This window comes from Palaemon carinicauda, chromosome 4, assembly GCF_036898095.1.
Source record: "Palaemon carinicauda isolate YSFRI2023 chromosome 4, ASM3689809v2, whole genome shotgun sequence".
NCBI classification, from domain to species: Eukaryota; Metazoa; Arthropoda; class Malacostraca; order Decapoda; family Palaemonidae; genus Palaemon; species Palaemon carinicauda.
The window spans coordinates 83,687,391-83,707,917 of record NC_090728.1 but is presented as its reverse complement, the minus strand read 5'-3'; the positions used below and the strand labels follow the sequence as shown (position 1 = coordinate 83,707,917).

At 40.8% G+C, this 20,527-nt stretch overlaps 1 protein-coding gene across 1 annotated transcript in view; it reads right to left on the bottom strand.

The window, feature by feature from the left end:
* Positions 1–20,527, bottom strand: part of LOC137639547 (ATP-dependent DNA helicase DDX31-like) — a 254,114-nt gene that overhangs the window by 187,089 nt on the left and 46,498 nt on the right. The window contains exon 3 of the mRNA XM_068371813.1: positions 892–1,070. Within this exon, the coding sequence (XP_068227914.1) occupies positions 892–1,070 (179 nt within the window). The remainder of the gene's footprint in view (positions 1–891; positions 1,071–20,527) is intronic.

Genomic DNA, 20,527 nt, shown 5'->3' with positions numbered 1-20,527 from the left:
CCTTCGCATGTAGAAAGTTCTTTTTCTCTTGACAAGAAGTGCTCAAACCAGACACCAACAACCAGCATACAAACCCAAGGGGGGAGATAAAGACCAAACAACCAGCATACAGTAAATGTAAAAGCAGCAGCAGTACATCTATTTGCTAAGTGGCTAAAATCAAAAGTGGCTTTACTTTCAATACTGCGTACAGTCCTGCCTTCTACAAAGATACAAAGTACATAGGGATCTACAGCTGCTTATGACATATACTAGCTATGTCTTGCCTTTTCCTAGGCTCTTCCACATGTCACAATCTCTTTTGTTTTATGACAATAAGTGCTCAAACACAAAAACAAACCAGAGAGGAACAGCAACTGCAAATGTAAGGGTAGCAGAAGTACATATGTTTGCTATACAGCTCAAATATAAAGTTGTACATGTCTGGGACTATCACGCCTCATACCACCTTTCGTTAACTTAGTACCTTGATGAGGATTCAACAGCTATTCCAGCTCATGCTGTAGTTATCTATGTAAAAGATGAAACATTTGTATTTGTGGAAGAACAAATAATAACCTGAGGGGAAATCATCCAAAGAACATGTAACTGCCAATGATAGCCTCTCTAAATATCTATTTACTTTTAGTCATGTGTCTTCATATATTAGTTTTATTCAAATATCTCAAAATTCTTTACTTAATAAATAAAAATACGAATTCAATACTTTAAGACAAAGCAATGCAAATCCCAGGTTATATTCCTTCTAACTTGATAGCAGTTCTTGGGAATTCCACCAAGTCATAAGTAAGGGACTGTTGATACTTGGAAATTACTTGAGATAACAAAAGCAAAAGGTTAAAAAAACCTTATCATGATAACTAATTCTGTAAATTAGAAAGAAATACTCACCATACATTTAGATAAAACAAAAGCTGCTAATGTAACAAGTTTTAATTTGGCTGGAACTAGAATATAATGGTGCGAAAGATTCTCTGGAGTTGCTAATGCTTCTGATGACAATAGCTTTTCATCTTCTTCCTCCCCATCATGACTGACATCAATTATTTTCGGCGAAAACAAGCTCATCCCTATGGGTACAAATCAATGTTAATTCTTTAGGAAAAAAGAAATTAATTCCATTTCCTGTAATAAATAAATAATAAAACATATTTTTTTTTTTAAATAACATCAGTCAGGCAAGTTATTTTTATAATCTTTTTATTTCTTCTATTTATTTCATCTATTCAGGAGGAAGCAATAGTTAATTAAGTAATGCTGGGAGGAGTGGTCTCTGAATCATAAAGAGGAAAGTACATGTATTGAAAAAAATTAATTAGGAAAGCATAGTATACAGTATATATCCCAGCAAAGAAAAACAGAATAATTTTCAATCATTTTTATGAACCCCGTCCACTGATGTTCAGATTTACTTCTCAAGATGCCCAGTTTATGGACGTTTACCACAAAATTTTCCCATTTTCTTTCTTTTAAAAAGATACTTGCTCCAAGTAATTAGGCATTCTAGCAGTTAATGATAATTACCACCCAACAAATTTCGCATTCTTTAGTTTTATCAAAGTGCTTTGTCAAGATGTGTACCTACCTTTCCAGATTTTGATAAGTGTATACAGTATTGCATTTTAATTTACTGCCTACTACACTGGTCAGCATTTCTGCACAAGGAAAGCACTGGACTTTGAATAACCATTGTGTTGAGTACGATATCTCACGGTTTCTCTCAAAATTTATGTTCCAAGTTAGTATTGATAGAGAAGCACTGTTCCTTACTTATAATGGCCTAGGATGGTAACTTTTTAGTTCAGGGGGAATTATAAGAGAAAGTAGTTGTTTCTTATGGAGATGATAATGATATATGACGCATCAATACTCGCTTATCAGCCAAGTTAATGATGAACCAGAGTCAACCCTCCTTCGCAATAGTTAGGTTACAGAAGCAGGCGTAAAAATGGAATTTTCTCTCTCTCTCTCTCTCTCTCTCTCTCTCTCTCTCTCTCTCTCTCTCTCTCTCTCTCTCTCTCTCTCTTTCTCTGTAATAAATGAAATTATCATTTTTTTGCAGTCTCTATTGAGGCTTTATAATCAAGCACCACAGCTCTAAAAACTAGAAAATATCGTGCATCGTCAAAATGAATGAAACTCCAGTTAATGTTATGAGATTCAACTCACAGTGCGAGTAAACAAAATATAAGAAAAGCATTTAAAATAAAACTATTGTAATTAGTATACTAATTGGAAAATGATAGATCAAATAATAAGTGTTTCTTTTAATAAATATGAAATATCCTTTGGAACCATGCCTTAATAATAAGGGAGTTTTTTGGGCTCAGGCCCTGTCGTCGTGATGGAAGTTCCTTCAAAGGTAGCTTCCTAGGTATATTTGACTACAGTGATATATCCTAGAGAATTTACCAAAGGTATCCAGAATTTTAACTCCTGGAGCGAATATCCCTTAAAATTTTACTAAGGGATATCGCGTAATATCAGAGGACGTATTCTTGACACGTCTCATGGCTATCTACACCCCCAACAGAGCTTTTACTACGAGGGGAAAGAGAGGCAAGAATAGGGTGAGTCGTTCCAGAGACATCGCTCTCGACGAGTCACTACTGTACCGCAAATAGTGCGCCTGTCTGCCACCCGAGGCACCACCGTCATTCTTTCTATCGTAGCTTCGCTTGACCGGTGATTTTCCCTGTCCTCTAGTGCTATTTTGGATATTTTGGACGCTATGATGTCTTCCCCAGCCTCATCAGCTTCTGGAAAGTTAAGTAATATCTTTATCTTGTGTAAATGTAAGCTCTTGCCAGTTTTGCTTTTCGATTGAGATCGTAATTAACGTAACAAGAGCTGCTGCCAGCCGGATGGCGTCAGTGACGCGGTCGTTCTTCTGTTCATTTAGTTAGCCAGAACGACCTTTTCCTTAGCCAGAACGACCTTTTCCCGGCATTTATACGCTTTAATAACTTTAGCTATTTAGATTTTTAGCTAGGGATTCTTATATTGTCTTTGTTGTCGTGAATCTGGCTATTCTGAACGAGCCTCACGAGTGCTAGGCTTCCTAGCCTAGGTACCCTCACACTTCATGCATGATATAACCTTCCTGGTAAAGTTGTATTGAAGCACGGGCAAAATTCTTTACACTTGTTTGATATTACTTAATTATGCTTTCCTCTTCCAAGATAGTATACAGAGAGTTTCGGTGATCGATTCTCAATGCTCCTAGGCTACTAGCCTAGGGGCTTTAGTATACTTTCATACATGTCCCCATTGCTCTTGTATTGCCTTTTAAGGGGAGACTGACCCCTCCTATACATTTTAAGTAGATACCAATCCCCTAGGAGATTTAAGAGCAATCCCCTTCCCTCTGATTAGCCTAGGCTATTCTCAGTTTTCTTTGCTGTGAACAGAGTTCTGACAAAGTTTTACTAAGACGTTCCGTTTTCTTTCTCCTAACCACTGAGTCGGTTTTGAGTTTAGGACGGGACATCAGAGTATTAGTCTGTGTTAGGCATCTCCCTGTCTTGGTGAAATGACTTCCCAGGTCAGGTTAAGCTGCTTTTTCAGGAGGCTAGACCTCCCTAGGCCATACTTGGGAGTTTTGTATGACAATTCTCCCTTCCCTGGCCTAGCAGACAGTCCTGTGCCAGTAGTCCCTAGACCGAAGAAAGGATTTCTTCATTGCCTACGGTCTCTGGTACGAGATTCTGCTCTCCTGGGAGTTGGGGTCCTACAGACACCCTCTCCCTTGACTAACCCAACCTGGGGAAATGATTTCCCCTATCTGAGGTTACTTTACGAGAACAGAATCCTCTAAGTTGGGTACTGCCTTCGGACATTACCTTAACTATAGGATACCTACCCCTCCCCGCTATCCCTTTCGTGTTGAATGATCCAACACCCTCCTGGCCGTCGTTCTACATTGACCCTAGGGTTCTTGTAGGACTGGCCTGAGGCTCCCTATCGGCCGCCGGCTAGGCCGGCTGCCGGCGGGTGTCCTCATATTCTTTATTATTATTATTATTATTATTATTTGCTAAGCTACAACCCTAGCTGGAAAAGCAAAATGCTATAAGCCCAGGGGCCCCAACAGGGAAAATAGCCCAGTAAGGAAAGGAAAGAAGGAAAAATAAAATATTTTAAGAAGAGTAACATTAAAATAAATATTTCCTAAATAAACTATGAAAACTTTAACAAAACAAGAGGGAGAGAAATTAAATAGAATAGTGTGCCTGATTGTACCTTCAAGCAAGAGAACTCTAACCCAAGACAGTGGAAGACCATGGTACAGAGGCTATGGCACTACCCAAGACTAGAGAACAATGGTTTGATTTTGGAGTGTCCTTCTCCTAGAAGAGCTGCTTACCATAGCTAAAGAGTCTCTTCTACCCTTACTAAGAGGAAAGTAGCCACAGAACAAATACAGTGCAGTAGTTAACCCCTTGAGCGAAGAAGAATTGTTTAGTAACCTCAGTGTTGTCAGGTGTGTGAGGACAGAGGAGAATCTGTTAAGAATAGGCCAGACTATTCGGCGTATGTGTAGGCAAAGAGAAAGAACCGTAACCAAAGAGAAGGATCCAACGTAGTACTGTCTGGCCAGTCAAAGGACCCCATAACTCTCTGGTGGTAGTATTTCAACGGGCGGCTGGTGCCTTGGCCAACCTACTACCTCATAGAGTGTTCATTGGTCCTCCCTTCCATTATCCCTCATGACTGGGATATGGTTGGGTGGAAGCCCGAATTTAATTCCCCCTTCCACTTGAACCCTCATTCTGGATGCAGGCCGGCAAGGCTGAACCCTTGCCATCCTCCATCCTTTCTTTCTCTTGTACTATTCATACTGGGCCAAAGATATTGGACATTCGGGTACCGACTGCCGGTCGCTGAGTACCAATACTGGTCCTCTGCCGCCGACTGCCTTGGTTCCCCTTGATGGAAGGATCCTCGGCTGCCGGCCGGCAGATCCATGACACCGCCGACAGCCGGCAGAGCCATTGCCGGCCAGCAGAACCGCCGCGACGGCAGCCGGCAGATACTACTGCCGGCCGGCAGTACCGCCCCCGCCGCTGGCAGAACCGCCGGCAGCCGGCAGAGCCGTTGCCGGCGTCCTATCACGCAATGTTATGAAGACAATACTTGCCTTCAATAGCCCAGTATAGCCGGCACATGGGCAGGCAGGCCCGGCAGGTGCCGGCAAGCCTGACAAGTCTGACAACTTGTTGCCAAACAGTCAGTGCTGTAGCCCAAGTTTTTTCCAACCTACAAGGTACTTCATGGGCAGCCTATTGTGAGACCATCACATATAAGAGAGTGGTTCTCTCTTCCTTTAATGGATATGTTCCATTATTGTCCTTAATCCCCATTATTGAAACTGGAAGATTGTGTTAAGATACACTAATATCATAGGATATCATCTTCCCCTAAAGATTCTTAAGAATTCTGTTTTCAATATTGGAGGAGGTCATAGCAATTGGCTGGACAGGAAACACATGTAGGCGTCTTTCCTACTATAGCTTACCCTATCCAAGCTAATATAATATATTATGTATGTTGAAATTTGAGAATTTCATCGAATACTAAACGACTTTTCCTTTCTTTACAGGAGGAGCATCCCAAGTGCGGGAATAGTTTTTGCCGGGTCCGCAGTAAGAACTTCTGCGGCCACGACATGTGCAGGGCCCATGCTTGCTGCGCTGTCACCAAGGGGGCTCTCAAATATTGGGACCCGCAGGAATGTACTGTTTGTACTAACCTGGTAACCGAGGCTTTTGATGACCTAAAGTCGACTGAGTCAAGGGACGCAGCAAGGGAGAAGCTGCATAAATGGGTTAGAGGTTTTCAGAAGAATACCTCCGGCCCATACCTTCCTAATGAGAGGATGAGGGCATGTCTCTTCCCTAGGGCATCTTCGGATGCGGTCATTCCCCAGGCTCAACCTGAGATTCCCTTTGTTCAGATTCCGGTAGAATCTGACGTTTTGGATGCCTTGGAGAACATATAACTTGAGGACAACATGTCAGTTGTCTCAGAGGAGACGGAGAACAATCTCCTAGTGGAGGAACTGGATCAGGCGGATGATGTTCCACCCGAACCACTACCGGAGAAAGCCGATACGATTTCGGTGTCATCGGCCATAGGAAATGAGCCAGTGCCTTCTACTTCGTCCGCTGCGCCCCAACTGGATTCGATTACGAGTACTTTGCACTCGTTGCTGTCCATGGTGCAAGACATGCAACAGAAATCGACCAAGAAGGAGGCCTCTTTTCGGACCGAAATCCATCAATTGGTTGCGGCACGTTTAGCTCCGAAGAAGATGAACGTTAAGGATCTTCCTGCCTTCTCTGACGTTAACCCTTGGAGATACGCAGAGCACATGCCCATGTCGGGCGGGAAGATCTTCCTCTCAGATAAACTGGGTACTGTCCCAGTAGAGGATATTGAATTCTGGCTCAGCAAAGGGGCCTACCCGGACTGCTATGTCCGTCTCAGGACGGAACCAGCGTCCAAAGAGGAGACAGAGCCCAACGAAAAGACTGTCCTTGAACTCTCTAAGGCTCAAGCCTTATTGACCACCACCTTAAAGGAGAGGGCCTTCACTAGCTCTAAGGTGCCGGCTCTCAGCAAGAAGCACCCTTCCTTCATTGCTGATCCTCAACGTGCCTTCCCCTTTAGGGATAAAGGGCTCAAGGCAGCCTTAAAGGCAATCGAGGCAGGGAAACCGTTCCCTACACTCGAAGAGTGTAGACCCTTCTCCCTAGCCTTTCCATCAGATGATGCGGACTGGAAGGATGTTCACAACACCTTCACAGTCGGGAAGCTGGAGGCAGATATTGCCGGACGACAGTTTGGCGAAGACCTCCTCAAGCTGTCGGACTTTCTCCTGCGTAGAGAGCAGGAGACAAAAGAACGCTTAGCTGCTTCCTTGCCTCTACAGACTGGCCTGGAGACAATGGCAAGCATCCCAGATAAACCAGACATGTACATGGTCTTCGCCGAAGCCCATCTGGCGACAGTGACTAAAGACCTGTACAACTTTATTAAAGCCAGAAGGGCTTGTAGAGAGTTCGTGTTCGCCTCGGCTGCGGTGAGGCACGAACCCAGGAAGCTGATAGCTTCCAACATCTGGGGAAAAGACCTCTTCCCAAGTGAAGTGGTCAAAGAGGTCGTAGACAAAGCCGCCACTGAAAACAGGAACCTCCTTTCCAAGTGGGGCTTGTCCACCAAGAGGAAATCTTCAGCTGACGAGGGTCCCCAGCCGAAAAATAAATCAAAACGACCTAGAGTGCCCTCTCGGCCTAAGCAGCAACAGCAGCTTCCCGTGGCTACAGTGCCCCAGACGGTGGCACAACCACCCATCACCTTTCAACTGGTGCCCCAAACCCTGGCGACCCAGTCACCGGTGTTCACCCCAGTGTTTGAAAGGCAGTCTACGAACTTTCGGCCGAAGTCTTGAGGATCCTTTTGAGGCTCCTCCAGACGCCCCTCCAGAGGTAGGGGCAACAGGGGTGGACGTGGCCAAGGAGGTAAATCCTCCTCCCAGCACTCAAAGAGAGATGCTACAGGTAAGAGGGAGACTCTTCTACTTCCGGGATCATTGGACCTTCGATCCCTGGGCCCACAGCCTAATCAAGAACGGACTAGGGTGGAGTTGGAGCTCAACTCTACCAACCTTCCCTCAATTCTTCCAACACTCACCCCCATATTGGAAGAATATGTTCAGGAACTCTTGAACAAAAGAGTTATACGGAAGGCGAAGTCCGTCAGATTCCAAGGAAGGCTATTTTGTGTTCCGAAGAAGGACTCGGAAAAGCTCAGAGTAATTCTGGACTTGTCAGCACTCAACAAGTTCATAGTGAACTACAAGTTCAAAATGCTGACGCTTCAACACATCAGGACCCTGTTGCCCAAACGGGCATACACAGTCTCCATAGACATGACGGATGCGTACTGGCACGTTCTGATCAGCCGTCAAGTTTCCCCCTACCTGGGATTCAAACTACAAAGAAGACAGTACGTCTTCAGAACCATGCCCTTTGGACTAAACATAGCTCCAAGGGTATTCACCAAGCTTGCGAATGCAGTCATTCATCAACTACGCCTAAAAGGGATCCAGGTGATAGCCTACCTGGACGACTGGATGGTGTGGGCAGCATCCGAAGAAGAATGCAGGCAAGCCTCCATGGAAGTGATCCAGTTCCTGGAACACTTAGGATTCAAGATCAATCGGGAAAAATCCCGACTGTCTCCAGCTCAGAAGTTTCAGTGGCTGGGCGTCCACTGGAACTTGCAGTCGCAATGCCTTTCCATTCCATCACAGAAACGGAAAGAGATAGCGGGATCTGTCAGAAGCCTTCTTCGGTCCGCAAGGATATCACGAAGGCAACAGGAGAGAGTGTTGGGGTCTCTCCAGTTCGCCTCAGTGACAGATCCAGTATTGAGAGCACAATTAAAAGATGTATCAGGAGTCTGGAGAAAATACGCATTAAACGCTCGAAGAGATATAAAAAGACCGACACCAAATCGTCTGCGATCCCTACTCAAGCCATGGTCGGAGGCCAAGAACCTAAAGAACAAGGTTCCCTTACAACCACCTCCACCGTCAGTCACCGTTCACACGGATGCCTCAAAAGAAGGGTGGGGAGGTCACTCTCACCATCGGAAAGTACAAGGAACCTGGTCTCCCCTCTTCAAAACCTTCCACATAAACTTCCTGGAAGCCATGGCATTTTTTCTTTCCCTAAAGAAACTGAAACTCCGCTGCTCAATCCACATCCGTCTGGTTCTAGACAGCGAAGTCATAATGAGATGCCTAAACCGACAGGGCTCGAGATCGCCTCACATAAATCAAGTGATACTAGCCATCCTCCGCCTAGCGGAGAAGAAGAGATGGCATTTGTCAGCAGTCCACCTTCAAGGGTTCCGCAATGTGACGGCAGACGCTCTATCCAGGGTCAACCCGATAGAGTCCGAATGGTCCCTAGACGCAAGATCGTTCTCCTTCATCTTACGCAAAGTCCCGGGACTGCAGATAGACCTCTTCGCAACGAGCGACAACAAGAAGCTACCCCGGTATGGAGCCCCGTACGAGGATCCTCTAGCGGAAGCGATGGATGCAATGTCCATAGATTGGAACAGATGGTCCAAGATCTACCTATTCCCTCCAACCAACCTTCTGCCGAAAGTCCTCAACAAGCTGAGATCCTTTCGGGGGACGGCAGCAATAGTGGCCTACAAGTGGCCCAACAGCGTTTGGTTCCCCCTGGTAACGGAACTACGCCTGAAACTGATCCCGTTGCCAGACCCAGTTCTGACCCAGCAAGTGCAGAAATTGACTGTCTCAGCTTCATCAGTGAAAACCCAGAACCTTCATCTCATGATTTTCTCGCCTTAGCGGTCAAGAAACGGTTTGGGATTTCTAGGGACAGTATCAACTTCCTAGAAGAGTACAAGTCATAGTCAACAAGAAGACAATATGAGTCTTCCTGGAAAAAATGGGTGGCCTTTGTCAAGGCGAAGAAACCTAAGGGGATTTCTACGGACTTCTGTTTGTCCTTCTTCATCCATCTTCATGAACAAGGTTTAGCAGCCAATACGATTACTACATGTAAATCCGCCCTGGCCAGACCAATACTTTATGCCTTCCAGGTAGACTTTTCCAACGAAATCTTTAACAAGATCCCTAAAGCCTGCGCAAAACTTCGGCCCGCAGCTCCTCCTAAGCCCATTTCATGGTCTTTGGACAAAGTTCTTTATTTAGCATCAACCCTGAATAATGAGGATTGCTCGCTGAAAGACTTGACTCAGAAGGTGATATTCTTGTTTGGACTAGCCTCGGGAGCCAGAGTTAGAGAAATAGTGGCCCTCTCGAGGGATGATGGCCACATTCAGTTCACAGACAATGGAGAACTGAACCTATTTCCGGACCCGGCGTTTCTCGCCAAGAACGAGCTACCCACTAAACAGTGGGTTCCCTGGAGAATCTGCCCTCTGAAGGAAGAAGCATCCGTCTGCCCAGTGGAATGCCTAAAGGTCTATCTTCGTAAAACTTCAGACTTTAAGGGAGGTCAGCTTTTCAGGGGAGAGACTTCTTGTTCAACGTTATCCTTGAAACAGATTAGGGCGAAAATCACCTACTTCATTCGCAGAGCGGATCCACACAGTACACCCGCAGGTCACGATCCGAGGAAAGTTGCCTCGTCTCTGAATTTCTTCCAAACAATGTCGTTTGAAAGTCTTCGTGCTTATACTGGATGGAAGTCCTCGAGGGTCTTCTTCAAGCACTACGCGAAGCAATTACAAGAAATTAAGTTTCATGTGGTGGCGGCGGCAGTGTGATAAAACCCGCTGCTTAATTCCTGCGAAGAACAGCGCACTATTAGGGACTTATAGTGAAGGGTGTGCACGATGGACTCGTAAGACATATCGTGTTGAGTTTTGTGTTTATGTGATAACACTATAGACTGTTCTCCCTATATAGGTGACATTAAGCATAATAAACTGACAAGTGCCAGGCATTCTTATATGCACAGTGTTTTAGTAACAACAGATTATAGAACGAAACTGCATGTTTCCCTTGAGTGGCTAATGTTTTCCCTTTCAGGCAAAACCCCTTTTTTATTTTGTTATTACTGTTTATGCTCGTATGTAGAATTATTCAACATACATTGTAATTGTTTACAACCATGATTTCTATTTTTGTAATAAACAATAGAATGAATATTTGCTTCTCCTTCGCCCCAAATATTTACTCAAATAGTCATTTAAACAATTCTTTAAATGCATAAGTCAGAGCATCCTTGACTCTTTTGATAATTAAGTCAATACTAGAACTAAGATTCATGGTGTTCCAAGCAAACAGGTAAGACCTTGTTGTACTAGACTGTTCATTTTACTGTTTAAAGTGTTCCTACACATATATAAACCTGTCCGTCTCTTCACAGACCCGGGAGCTACAGTAATCTGCCCAAGCCATTTCCATCCTAGTACAGACTATGCTTTACGTATATGTTGACACTAATATACAAACTGTTTGCTAGATTGTTCCCTTAACTCACAATCCTCGGGTTTTTTCCTCGAGTCTACCCAGACTCTTCCCTGTAGGGGGCAGGAAGCACTGACATATTTTATGATCAGCTGATTGATGTATAACGGTAACATCAAGTGTCTCTAGGTCTAAAGACCGAAGAGGAAAGATTTAGCTCGAGATGAACGGCACTATTGGAAATCCACAGATACATTAATGCTCTGGTACACTTCCATCACGACGACATGGCCTGAGCCCAAAAAACGGATTTTGAGCGTAGCGAAAAATCTATTTTTGGGTGAGGTAGCCATGTCGTCCTGATGGACCCACCCTCTTTTGGGACAAAAGGATAATGAATCCCTCCCTATAGTACTGTATCTGCATCACCTACAAAGCTACAAAGAATGACGGTGAGGCCTCGGGTGGCAGACAGGCGCACTATTTGCGGTACAGTAGTGACTCGTCGAGAGCGATGTCTCTGGAACGACTCACCCTATTCTTGCCTCTCTTTCCCCTCGTAGTGAAAGCTCTGTTGGGGGTGTAGATAGCCATGAGACGTGTCAAGAACACGTCCTCTGATATTACGCGATATCCCTTAGTAAAATTTTAAGGGATATTTGCTCCAGGAGTTAGAATTCTGGATACCTTTGGTAAATTCTCTGGGATATATCACTGTAGTCAAATATACCTAGGAAGCTACCTTTGAAGGAACTTCCATCAGGACGACATGGCTACCTTACCCAAAAATAGATTTTTCGCTACGCTCAAAATCCGTTATTTGATCCAAAAATACAGGCTGATGACGGACTACGCAAGGTTGATCAGCTGATTTGAATGTAAACAATGCATGGGATTATAATTCGCTGTTTCTAACTATAAATACGCTACTAAAATGTGAATATTACATGCATTATTATTGGATAGAGTCAAGTGAAACACCATTTTGATCAAAATTTGGTTTATTTCAAACATAGCTGTAATATTTTACTGCAGTAAATGGATATATACTATACAGAGATAACTAGGACCAGCAGGGTGAAGAGATATGTAGTGGCACACAGCGCTCCCAAATTAAAGGAGTGAGGGCTATTTGAAATCATCGCCCAGCTTCAATTATATCGCGATTTTTATAAGAATTTTTGTTTATTAGGTGTTACATTGTTCTTGGACGCGAAAAACTGAAACCACGAAGCAAGAATCCGCGATTAATGAGGTCCGACTGTATTTGGATTTTAACTTTTTCAACTTCTTTGTTATTTGCGGAGGCCCACATTGTGAGCATTCTCTTGTAGGTGGTCTGTCTTGCTTTCCTGGTTGTTCAATTGGTTCTAGCGGCCATTTCCCCTATATTATAAAGAGAAAATGTATGTATGTATGTATGTATGTATGCAGTTAATTCTAATAGTCATGCCTTCTCCTTCATAAGGCTCAATTCTACAAAGTAATCTAGAAGTTTTATTCCAGCTGTAACCATGTTGTGGAATGATCATAATCAGGAAGTTGAATCAGTAGAACTTCAAAAGTTCAAACTCGCAGAAAAATGTTTTTATGTTGAACAAGCTTACACAAGTCTTTTTATAGTTTATATATCAAACATCTGTTTTAACGCTGACAATGTTTTTGAAATATTCTATTTTAATTTTTATTTCTTTATTTCCTTTCCTCACTAGGCTATTTTTCCCTGTTAGAGCCCATGGGCTTATAACATCTTGCTTTTCCATCTAGGGTTGTAGCTTACCCAGTAATAATAATAATAATAATAATAATAATAATAATAATAATAATAATAATAATAATATGTATGTATGTGTATATATGTGCATATATATGTGTGTATATATATATGCTTATATATATATATATATATATATATATATATATATATATATATATGTGTGTGTGTGTGTGTGTGTGTGTGTGTAGTAGTAGGCTGGCAAGGGTACCAGCCACCCATTGAGATACTGCCCCAAGAGTTATGGGTTCCTTTGACTGGCCACACAGTATTAAATTAGATACTTCTCTCAGGTTACGGATCACTTTCCCTTTTCCTATTCATATACCAAATAGCCTGGTCATTTCTTTACGGATTCTCCTCTGTCCTCATACACTGTACAACACTGAGATTTTTTTTTGTATTTAGAATTGAAATCAACATATCTTCACCATCGTAGCTAATTGGTATGTTTGTGCCTTGCCATTTGATTATTGCTAAATTTTGCACAGACGTATTATTCATATTCAAAAGAGCGATATATTTTAAATACATTATTGTCTGGATTCTCTTAACGACCATGGGATCAGAAGCTAATGTCTTTGTGTGATTTCACCAGGGGCTCTGATCCTGAGGTCGTTAAAAGAATCCAGACATTAATGTATCTAAAATATATGGCTCATTTCAATATGAAAAACATGCATAAATGTGCAAAATTTATCATTAATCGAATGCCAAGTCACAAACATAGCAATCAGCTATGATGGTGAAGATGGGTTGATTTCAATTCTAAGTACAAAAAACCTGAATTTGACAGGTATAAGTACAGAAGAATTGTCATTGTCTTTCATCTTTCTTCATGGCTAAGTGCTATGTCACTGTTGTTACAAATTTCCTGGACCAGGGTTCGATTTCCGGCCGCTCAGAAGCTGTTGTCTTTGTGTGACTTCACCAGGGGCTCTGATCCCGAGGTCATTAAGAGAATCAAGACAATGTATCTAAAATATATGGTTCATTTGAATATGAAAAACACGCCTAAATATGCAAAATTTATTATAAATTGACTGCCAAGTCACAAACATACAAATTAGGCTTTAGACTTTGCCTCTGAATCAGGCTGTGAGCAAATCATAAATGAAGCTACTCACAGGTCTGGTAATTGCTTGGACCTCGTATACACTGACTCCCCTGGCGTTATAACTAGTAAGGTTGGTTCTCCAGTCGGGACATCTGATCATGCCTTGATTTCATTATTAGTGAAGACTGAGCAGCCTGTCCCTGATATATCATATTCTTGTAAAATTTATATGAAATCCCAAGCAGACTGGAATGGGATTTTGCATGATCTTTTGTGCTTGAATTGGTCACAATTATATGATAGTGCAGATCCTGTTGTCCCTTTGAATGAGAATCTAGTCAACATAATTGATAGGCGTATCCTTTCTCGTGTGCTAAGGTACCGAGTGAAGGACAAACCGTGGTTCAATGATGATTGTAGACGTGCTTATTTGGAGAAACAGGAGGCCTATCATCTTTGGAAGGGTAACAGATCAGATTTGACCTGGAGCAACTATACTCAGCTTCGAGCTTTTGCTCAGAGAGTTTATGCCTCAACTGAAAAGGAGTACAATTTAACTATAAAAGAAACACTTTCTGGTACAACTCAGGAACATAAATGGTGGTCTACCCTTAAATCTGCACTCTTTGGTGTAGATGCAACAGTTCCTCCTTTACTCAAACCAGATGGCTCAGTCACTCACTGTCCAAAGGAAAAGGCAACCCTTTTGGCTGATGTTTTCGACAGTAAACAGAGTAATGAAAAACTTGAACTTCCTCATTCCTGTTTTCCTGAGGCTAAACTAACTAGTTTAGCTTTTCGATCTCGTGAGATTAAAGCTCTGTTGATGGACCTTGATGCCTATGGAGGTGTAGACCCAAATGGTATTTTTCCTTTGTTTTTTATAAAGACAGCAGATTTCTTAGCTCCAAAGTTATCTGTTATTTTGCGCAAGTTAGCAAGAAGAGGAGCTTTTAGCACTAGTTGGAGAATTGGTAATGTTACTCCTCTATGTAAATGTGTTTGTGGTAGCTCAAGTCCCACTGATTACCGCCCAATTTCCATAACTCCCATATTATCTAAAGTTTTTGAACGTCTTCTGGCAAAACGTCTTAACAGGTTTGCTGAAGGTAATCATCTACTCCCTAGTTTGCAATTTGGTTTTCGTAAAGGCCTTGGAGCATGTGATGCCCTTCTTACAATCTCCAATGCTGTACAGAAATCCCTTGATTGTGGTCGGGAAGTTCGTATGATTGGCCTTGATTTTAGTGCTGCCTTTGACCGTGTTAATCATGAGGCCCTTGTTTTCAAACTGAAACAGTTGGGAGTGGGTGGGTCGTTTCTTAGCATTATTATTGATTTTTTAAGTAATAGATCTCAAAGAGTTGTTGTTGATGGGCACCATAGTGATTATAGGAATGTGATATCCGGTGTTCCACAGGGTAGTGTTCTTGGCCCATTACTTTTCATACTATATACACATGACATGTGGTTTGGCCTTGAAAACAAGCTTGTTGCATATGCAGATGATGCTACTCTCTTTGCATCAATTCCATCCCCTGAATGTAGATCTAGGGTTGGTGAATCCCTTAATAGAGACTTAGCTAGAATTAGTGCATGGTGCAAATTATGGGGTATGAAGTTGAATCCTAACAAAACTCAAAGTATGATTGTAAGTAGGTCAAGGACGGTGGCTCCTCAACATCCAGATCTCAGTATTGATAATGTTTCTTTAAATATGTATGACTCTTTCAAAATTTTAGGTGTGATTCTCGACAGTAAATTTACTTTTGAGAAACATATAAGGTCTGTGTCTTCTTCAATTGCACAAAAAATTGGCTTATTGAGAAAGTCTTTCAAGATTTTCGGTGATCAATCTATTCTGAAGAAGTGTTTTAATTCTTTCATTCTACCTTGTTTTGAGTATTGTTCTCCTGTCTGGTCTTCAGCTGCTGATTCTCATCTTAATTTGTTGGACAGAAACTTACGGTCGATTAAATTTCTTATTCCTGATCTAGATATTAATCTCTGGCACCGTCGTTCAATTAGTTCATTATGCATGTTGCATAAGATTTTTCATAATTCTGACCATCCTTTACATTCAGATCTCCCTGGACAATTCTATCCTGTTCGTAATACTAGGCAGGCAGTTAATTCTAATAGCCAGGCCTTCTTCATCACGAGACTCAATACTACGCAGTATTCTAGAAGTTTTATTCCAGCTGTTACCAAGTTGTGGAATGATCTTCCTAATCGGGTGGTTGAATCAGTAGAACTTCAAAAGTTCAAAGTTGGAGCAAATGCTTTTTTGTTGACCAGGCGGACATGAGTCTTTTTATAGTTTATTTATGACATATTTGTTTTTGATGTTGTTAATAGTTTATATATGACATGTCTGTTTTGACGTTGTTACTTGTTTTAGAATGATTTATTGTTAATTTGTTCTCTTCATTTATTTATTTCCTTATTTCCTTTCCTCACTGGGCTATTTTTCCCTGTTGGAGCCCCTGGGCTTATAGCATCTTGCTTTTCCAACTAGGGTTGTAGCTTGGATAGTAATAATAATAATAATAATAATAATTAGCTACGATGGTGAAAATAGGTTGATTTCAATTCAAAGTACAAAAAACCTGAATTTGACAGGTATAAGTACATTAGAATTGTCATATATATATATATATATATATATATATATATATATATATATATATATATATATATATATATATATATATATATATATATACAGTGAACCCTCCCTACTTCGCGGTTCGACCATCGCGGATTCACCACTTCGCGGATTTTTTTCATAACACATGTATATACAAAAATCGCGGATTTTCCGGAAATTTTGAAAATACCGCGATGTGACCGATGGTGCGAGATTGGAGAAAGTAAGGAAAATTGAATCATGATTGATTTTCAATATAAATGAAACTTTGAGGAGCAACGAAGATATCATTTGTTAGAGATAGAGAGAGCTAAGGAATGGGAGGTAGTGAAAAGTAGCCCACAGAGAGAGAGAGAGAGAGAGAGAGAGAGAGAGAGAGAGAGAGAGAGAGAGAGAGAGAGAGAGAGAGTGTGTGTTGTTTTAAATGTAACAAACAAAAAAAATTTTATAGGTTATAACACATTGGTGCTTATGTAATATCAACTGTATACTGTATGTAGACGGTTTGAATAAGTTAAGAAATGGTATAAACGATACTTTGTTAGTGTATTCGTACACTCCCAAGAGCGGCAGCTAGACATCAGCTGATCTAATCACAGCCAAAAGTAAAACAAAAAGAAGTCAACAATACTCGATTTTTAAAACACACCCGAAATTTAAAAACAAAAGTACACGCTTTTTTAATGTGCAATTAACTATTTAAAGAGTAGCAATTTTCTAGAATAAAATGCTGTTTCCCAAAAAATAGTGGTTTGCTGATGAAATCGGATGCCGTATTTTTAGCAACGATTGAAATGGATGTAAACTCGGCATAATTTTTTCGTTTCTTATTTAATTGACACTAAGAAAACTAATTCTAGTTTCTTCATCTATATGTAAGTATTGTATAACACGAAGAGAGAGAGAGAGAGAGAGAGAGAGAGAGAGAGAGAGAGAGAGAGAGAGAGATTAATCAGCTGTTGTAATGGAATGTCGTGTTTTTGTTTCGTGAGAATTTCATCGCCACGACTATAACAACAACATACTGTACTGAACTTTACAGTATTATACAGACTACTGTAATATGATGAAATAAAATATTTGTAATAACCTATTTTATATGAAATGGGGCTATTTTTTTTTTTTAAATTTACATTTACGTATGTAAAACAACTCTCTCTCTCTCTCTCTCTCTCTCTCTCTCTCTCTCTCTCTCTCTCTCTCTCTCTCTCTCTCTCTCTCTCTCTCTCTTTCGTAAATTGTTTTCCTGCTTTGCTACGTATGTATGATTTTATATCGATACGGTAAATAATATTTGTAATAACATATTTTCTAAAAGCTTTTACTGTAATATCATTATCTATCACTTTCATCATGCGCGTTAAATGCCTTCGTTTGTTTACTGAGCGTACTTTATGACGCCGTCGTTTCAGGCGGCGTCATAAAGAAAAACATTTCATTTGGAAGTCCTAAGAAAAATTAAGTAAAACATTGGTAGGTAATAACAAAATCATCATACTGTACAGAATAATCAATATAATCGATGCAAAAACTAACCTATCCACAGATGTGTAAATGCGTTTGTTTCTTCATTATGATCAGAGATAAACGTAAACAAAACATTGGTTGCCATTTTGTATCGTGCTTTTTGGCGTGTTTAGGAAACGCATGATATAAAATTGCCTTTAATTAAATTAATATTTGTGCCTGTTTTAGTTTAGGGTAATGTAGTACATGCATTAAGTGTTCTGTACATTAAAGGGTAGTTTGTTAACAGTACTACGTACAAGGGAAGGTTTTAAAAGTCTGAATATACATGTTAAATAAATAGGTAATTTTGTTGTCACTACTTCGCGGATTTTCACCTATCGCGGTCGGGTCTGGAACCTATCTACCGCGATAAACGAGGGTTCACTGTATATCTGTATATATACTGTATGTGTATATATATATATATATATATATATATATATATATATATATACTGTATATGCGGTGTATGTGTATTCGTGTGTGTGTGTGTGTGTAGAAATCACGAAAGCTGACACATGATGAGTATAATATGTATTATAACTACGGAAGGAAAAATGAAAAGACATGATTGGAGTTAGTACTTTCGTCCACTGGGGACATCAACAGACTCAACACTGAGAATAGCCTACATATACAAAGGCATCGTATTTATACAGAAGGGGATCCAATACGATGTCTTTGGATATGTATTCTCATTGCTGATTCCGTTGATGTCACTAATGGATGAAAGTACTAACTCCAATCAAGTCTTTTCCTTTTTCCTTCAGTGGCTATAATATATTTTATACTCATCACGTGTCAGCTTTCGTGACTTCCACATACACACACACACACACACACACACACACACACACACACACATATATATATATATATATATATATATATATATCTGTGTGTGTGTGTGTGTGTATTATAGCCACGGAAGGAAAAGTTAAAAGACTTGATTGGAGTTAGTACTTTCATCCACTAAGGACATCAACAGACTCAACAATGAGAATACATATACAAAGACATCGTATTTATACAGGAGAAGGGGATCCAACAGCTGTCAGTTTCTTAATAATTCCGGAAAGGTCAGATTTTAGGTAAAAGAATAATACTGGATTAATGGAAAACAGACCTGGGCTTAGATTCAAATTTCTACCTTTGGTACAAGAGATTAAAAAGGATTCAACAATATTCCCTTGGAAATAGTCATTTACATGGATTATTTTTTTTGCCTCTGACCATCCCATTCTGTGACTTGACCCTAACCAGTGGGAGGCTAAGGCATTATTAAGAGAACCCCTGGAGACGGCCACCTGATGCTGTTTTAATCTGACTGAGATACCTGTTGTCAGGTGTATGAGGACAGAGGAGAAAAACTCACTGGTAAGAGACTGATGTCTCGCCAGGTAAATCCTTAACAGCTCGGTAGCGTTAAGTTCCGATTTCTTCTATGGCCTCTCGTGGCATGGTTGGTTTCGACCTGGCCTTTCATTAGGAGGGGCCAGCGTTTGATCCCAAGTATGAGGTAGAAATTTATTTCTATTTGAACACGATGTTGTGTTGATATTTATCCATATTGATTTATTAGGGGTAATTTGAATGAATTACTACCAACTGTGTCACGTGGTGGGCCGGGAAGTCAGGTAAAACTCGCTGGTAAGAGACTGATGTCTTGCCAGGTAAATCCTTAACAGCTGGGTAGCGTTAGGTTCCGATTTCTTATATGGCCTCTCGTGGCATGGTTGGTTTCGACCTGGCCTTTCATTAGAAGGGGCCAGCGTTCGATCCCAAGTATGAGGTAGAAATTTATTTCTATTTGAACACGATGTTGTGTTGATATTTATCCATATACTGTATGTATATATATACATATATGTATATATACATATATATATATATATATATATATATATATATATATATATATATATATATATATATATATATATATATACAGTGGAACTTCTACATCCGAACGTATCTACATCCGAATTTTCCAACATCCGAAGTAAAATTCGAGCAATTTTTCGACTCTACACCCGAATTTTATTTCGACACACAAGTAAGCAATTTTCGTCGTACCGGTTGTATCCGAATTTTTCGACACGTGAAGTACAATTCGAACACGTTCCTACTCTACACCCGAATTTTTTTTTCGACACCCGAAGTAAACAATATTCGTACGCGTAGACGGTGCTCATAGCGCCTGATGTGTTTTTTATTTCCGCCGATAGAAGGCAGCACTTCGACCTCGGAGGGACCCTCAATTAGCGTGGCTTGGGACATTCCTCTGTTCTCTCGGCTTCGTGTGGTTGTTCCCTGTGCGTTCTGCTATTAACTGTGTTTTAATCGTGATTTTTTATGTTCATCCTTTTACGGTATTTTATGTAAATCATGGGTCCTAAAAGGCTTATTTTCGCATGTGGTAGTGGTAGTGGTGAGAAAAGAAATAAGGGAATGCTTTCTTTAGAAGTAAAGCAAGGAATTATTGAAAAGCATGAGCGTGGCATCCGTATGAGTGAACTTGCAATAGGTTCGGCGCAAATAAAAGAGGTGTTAGGA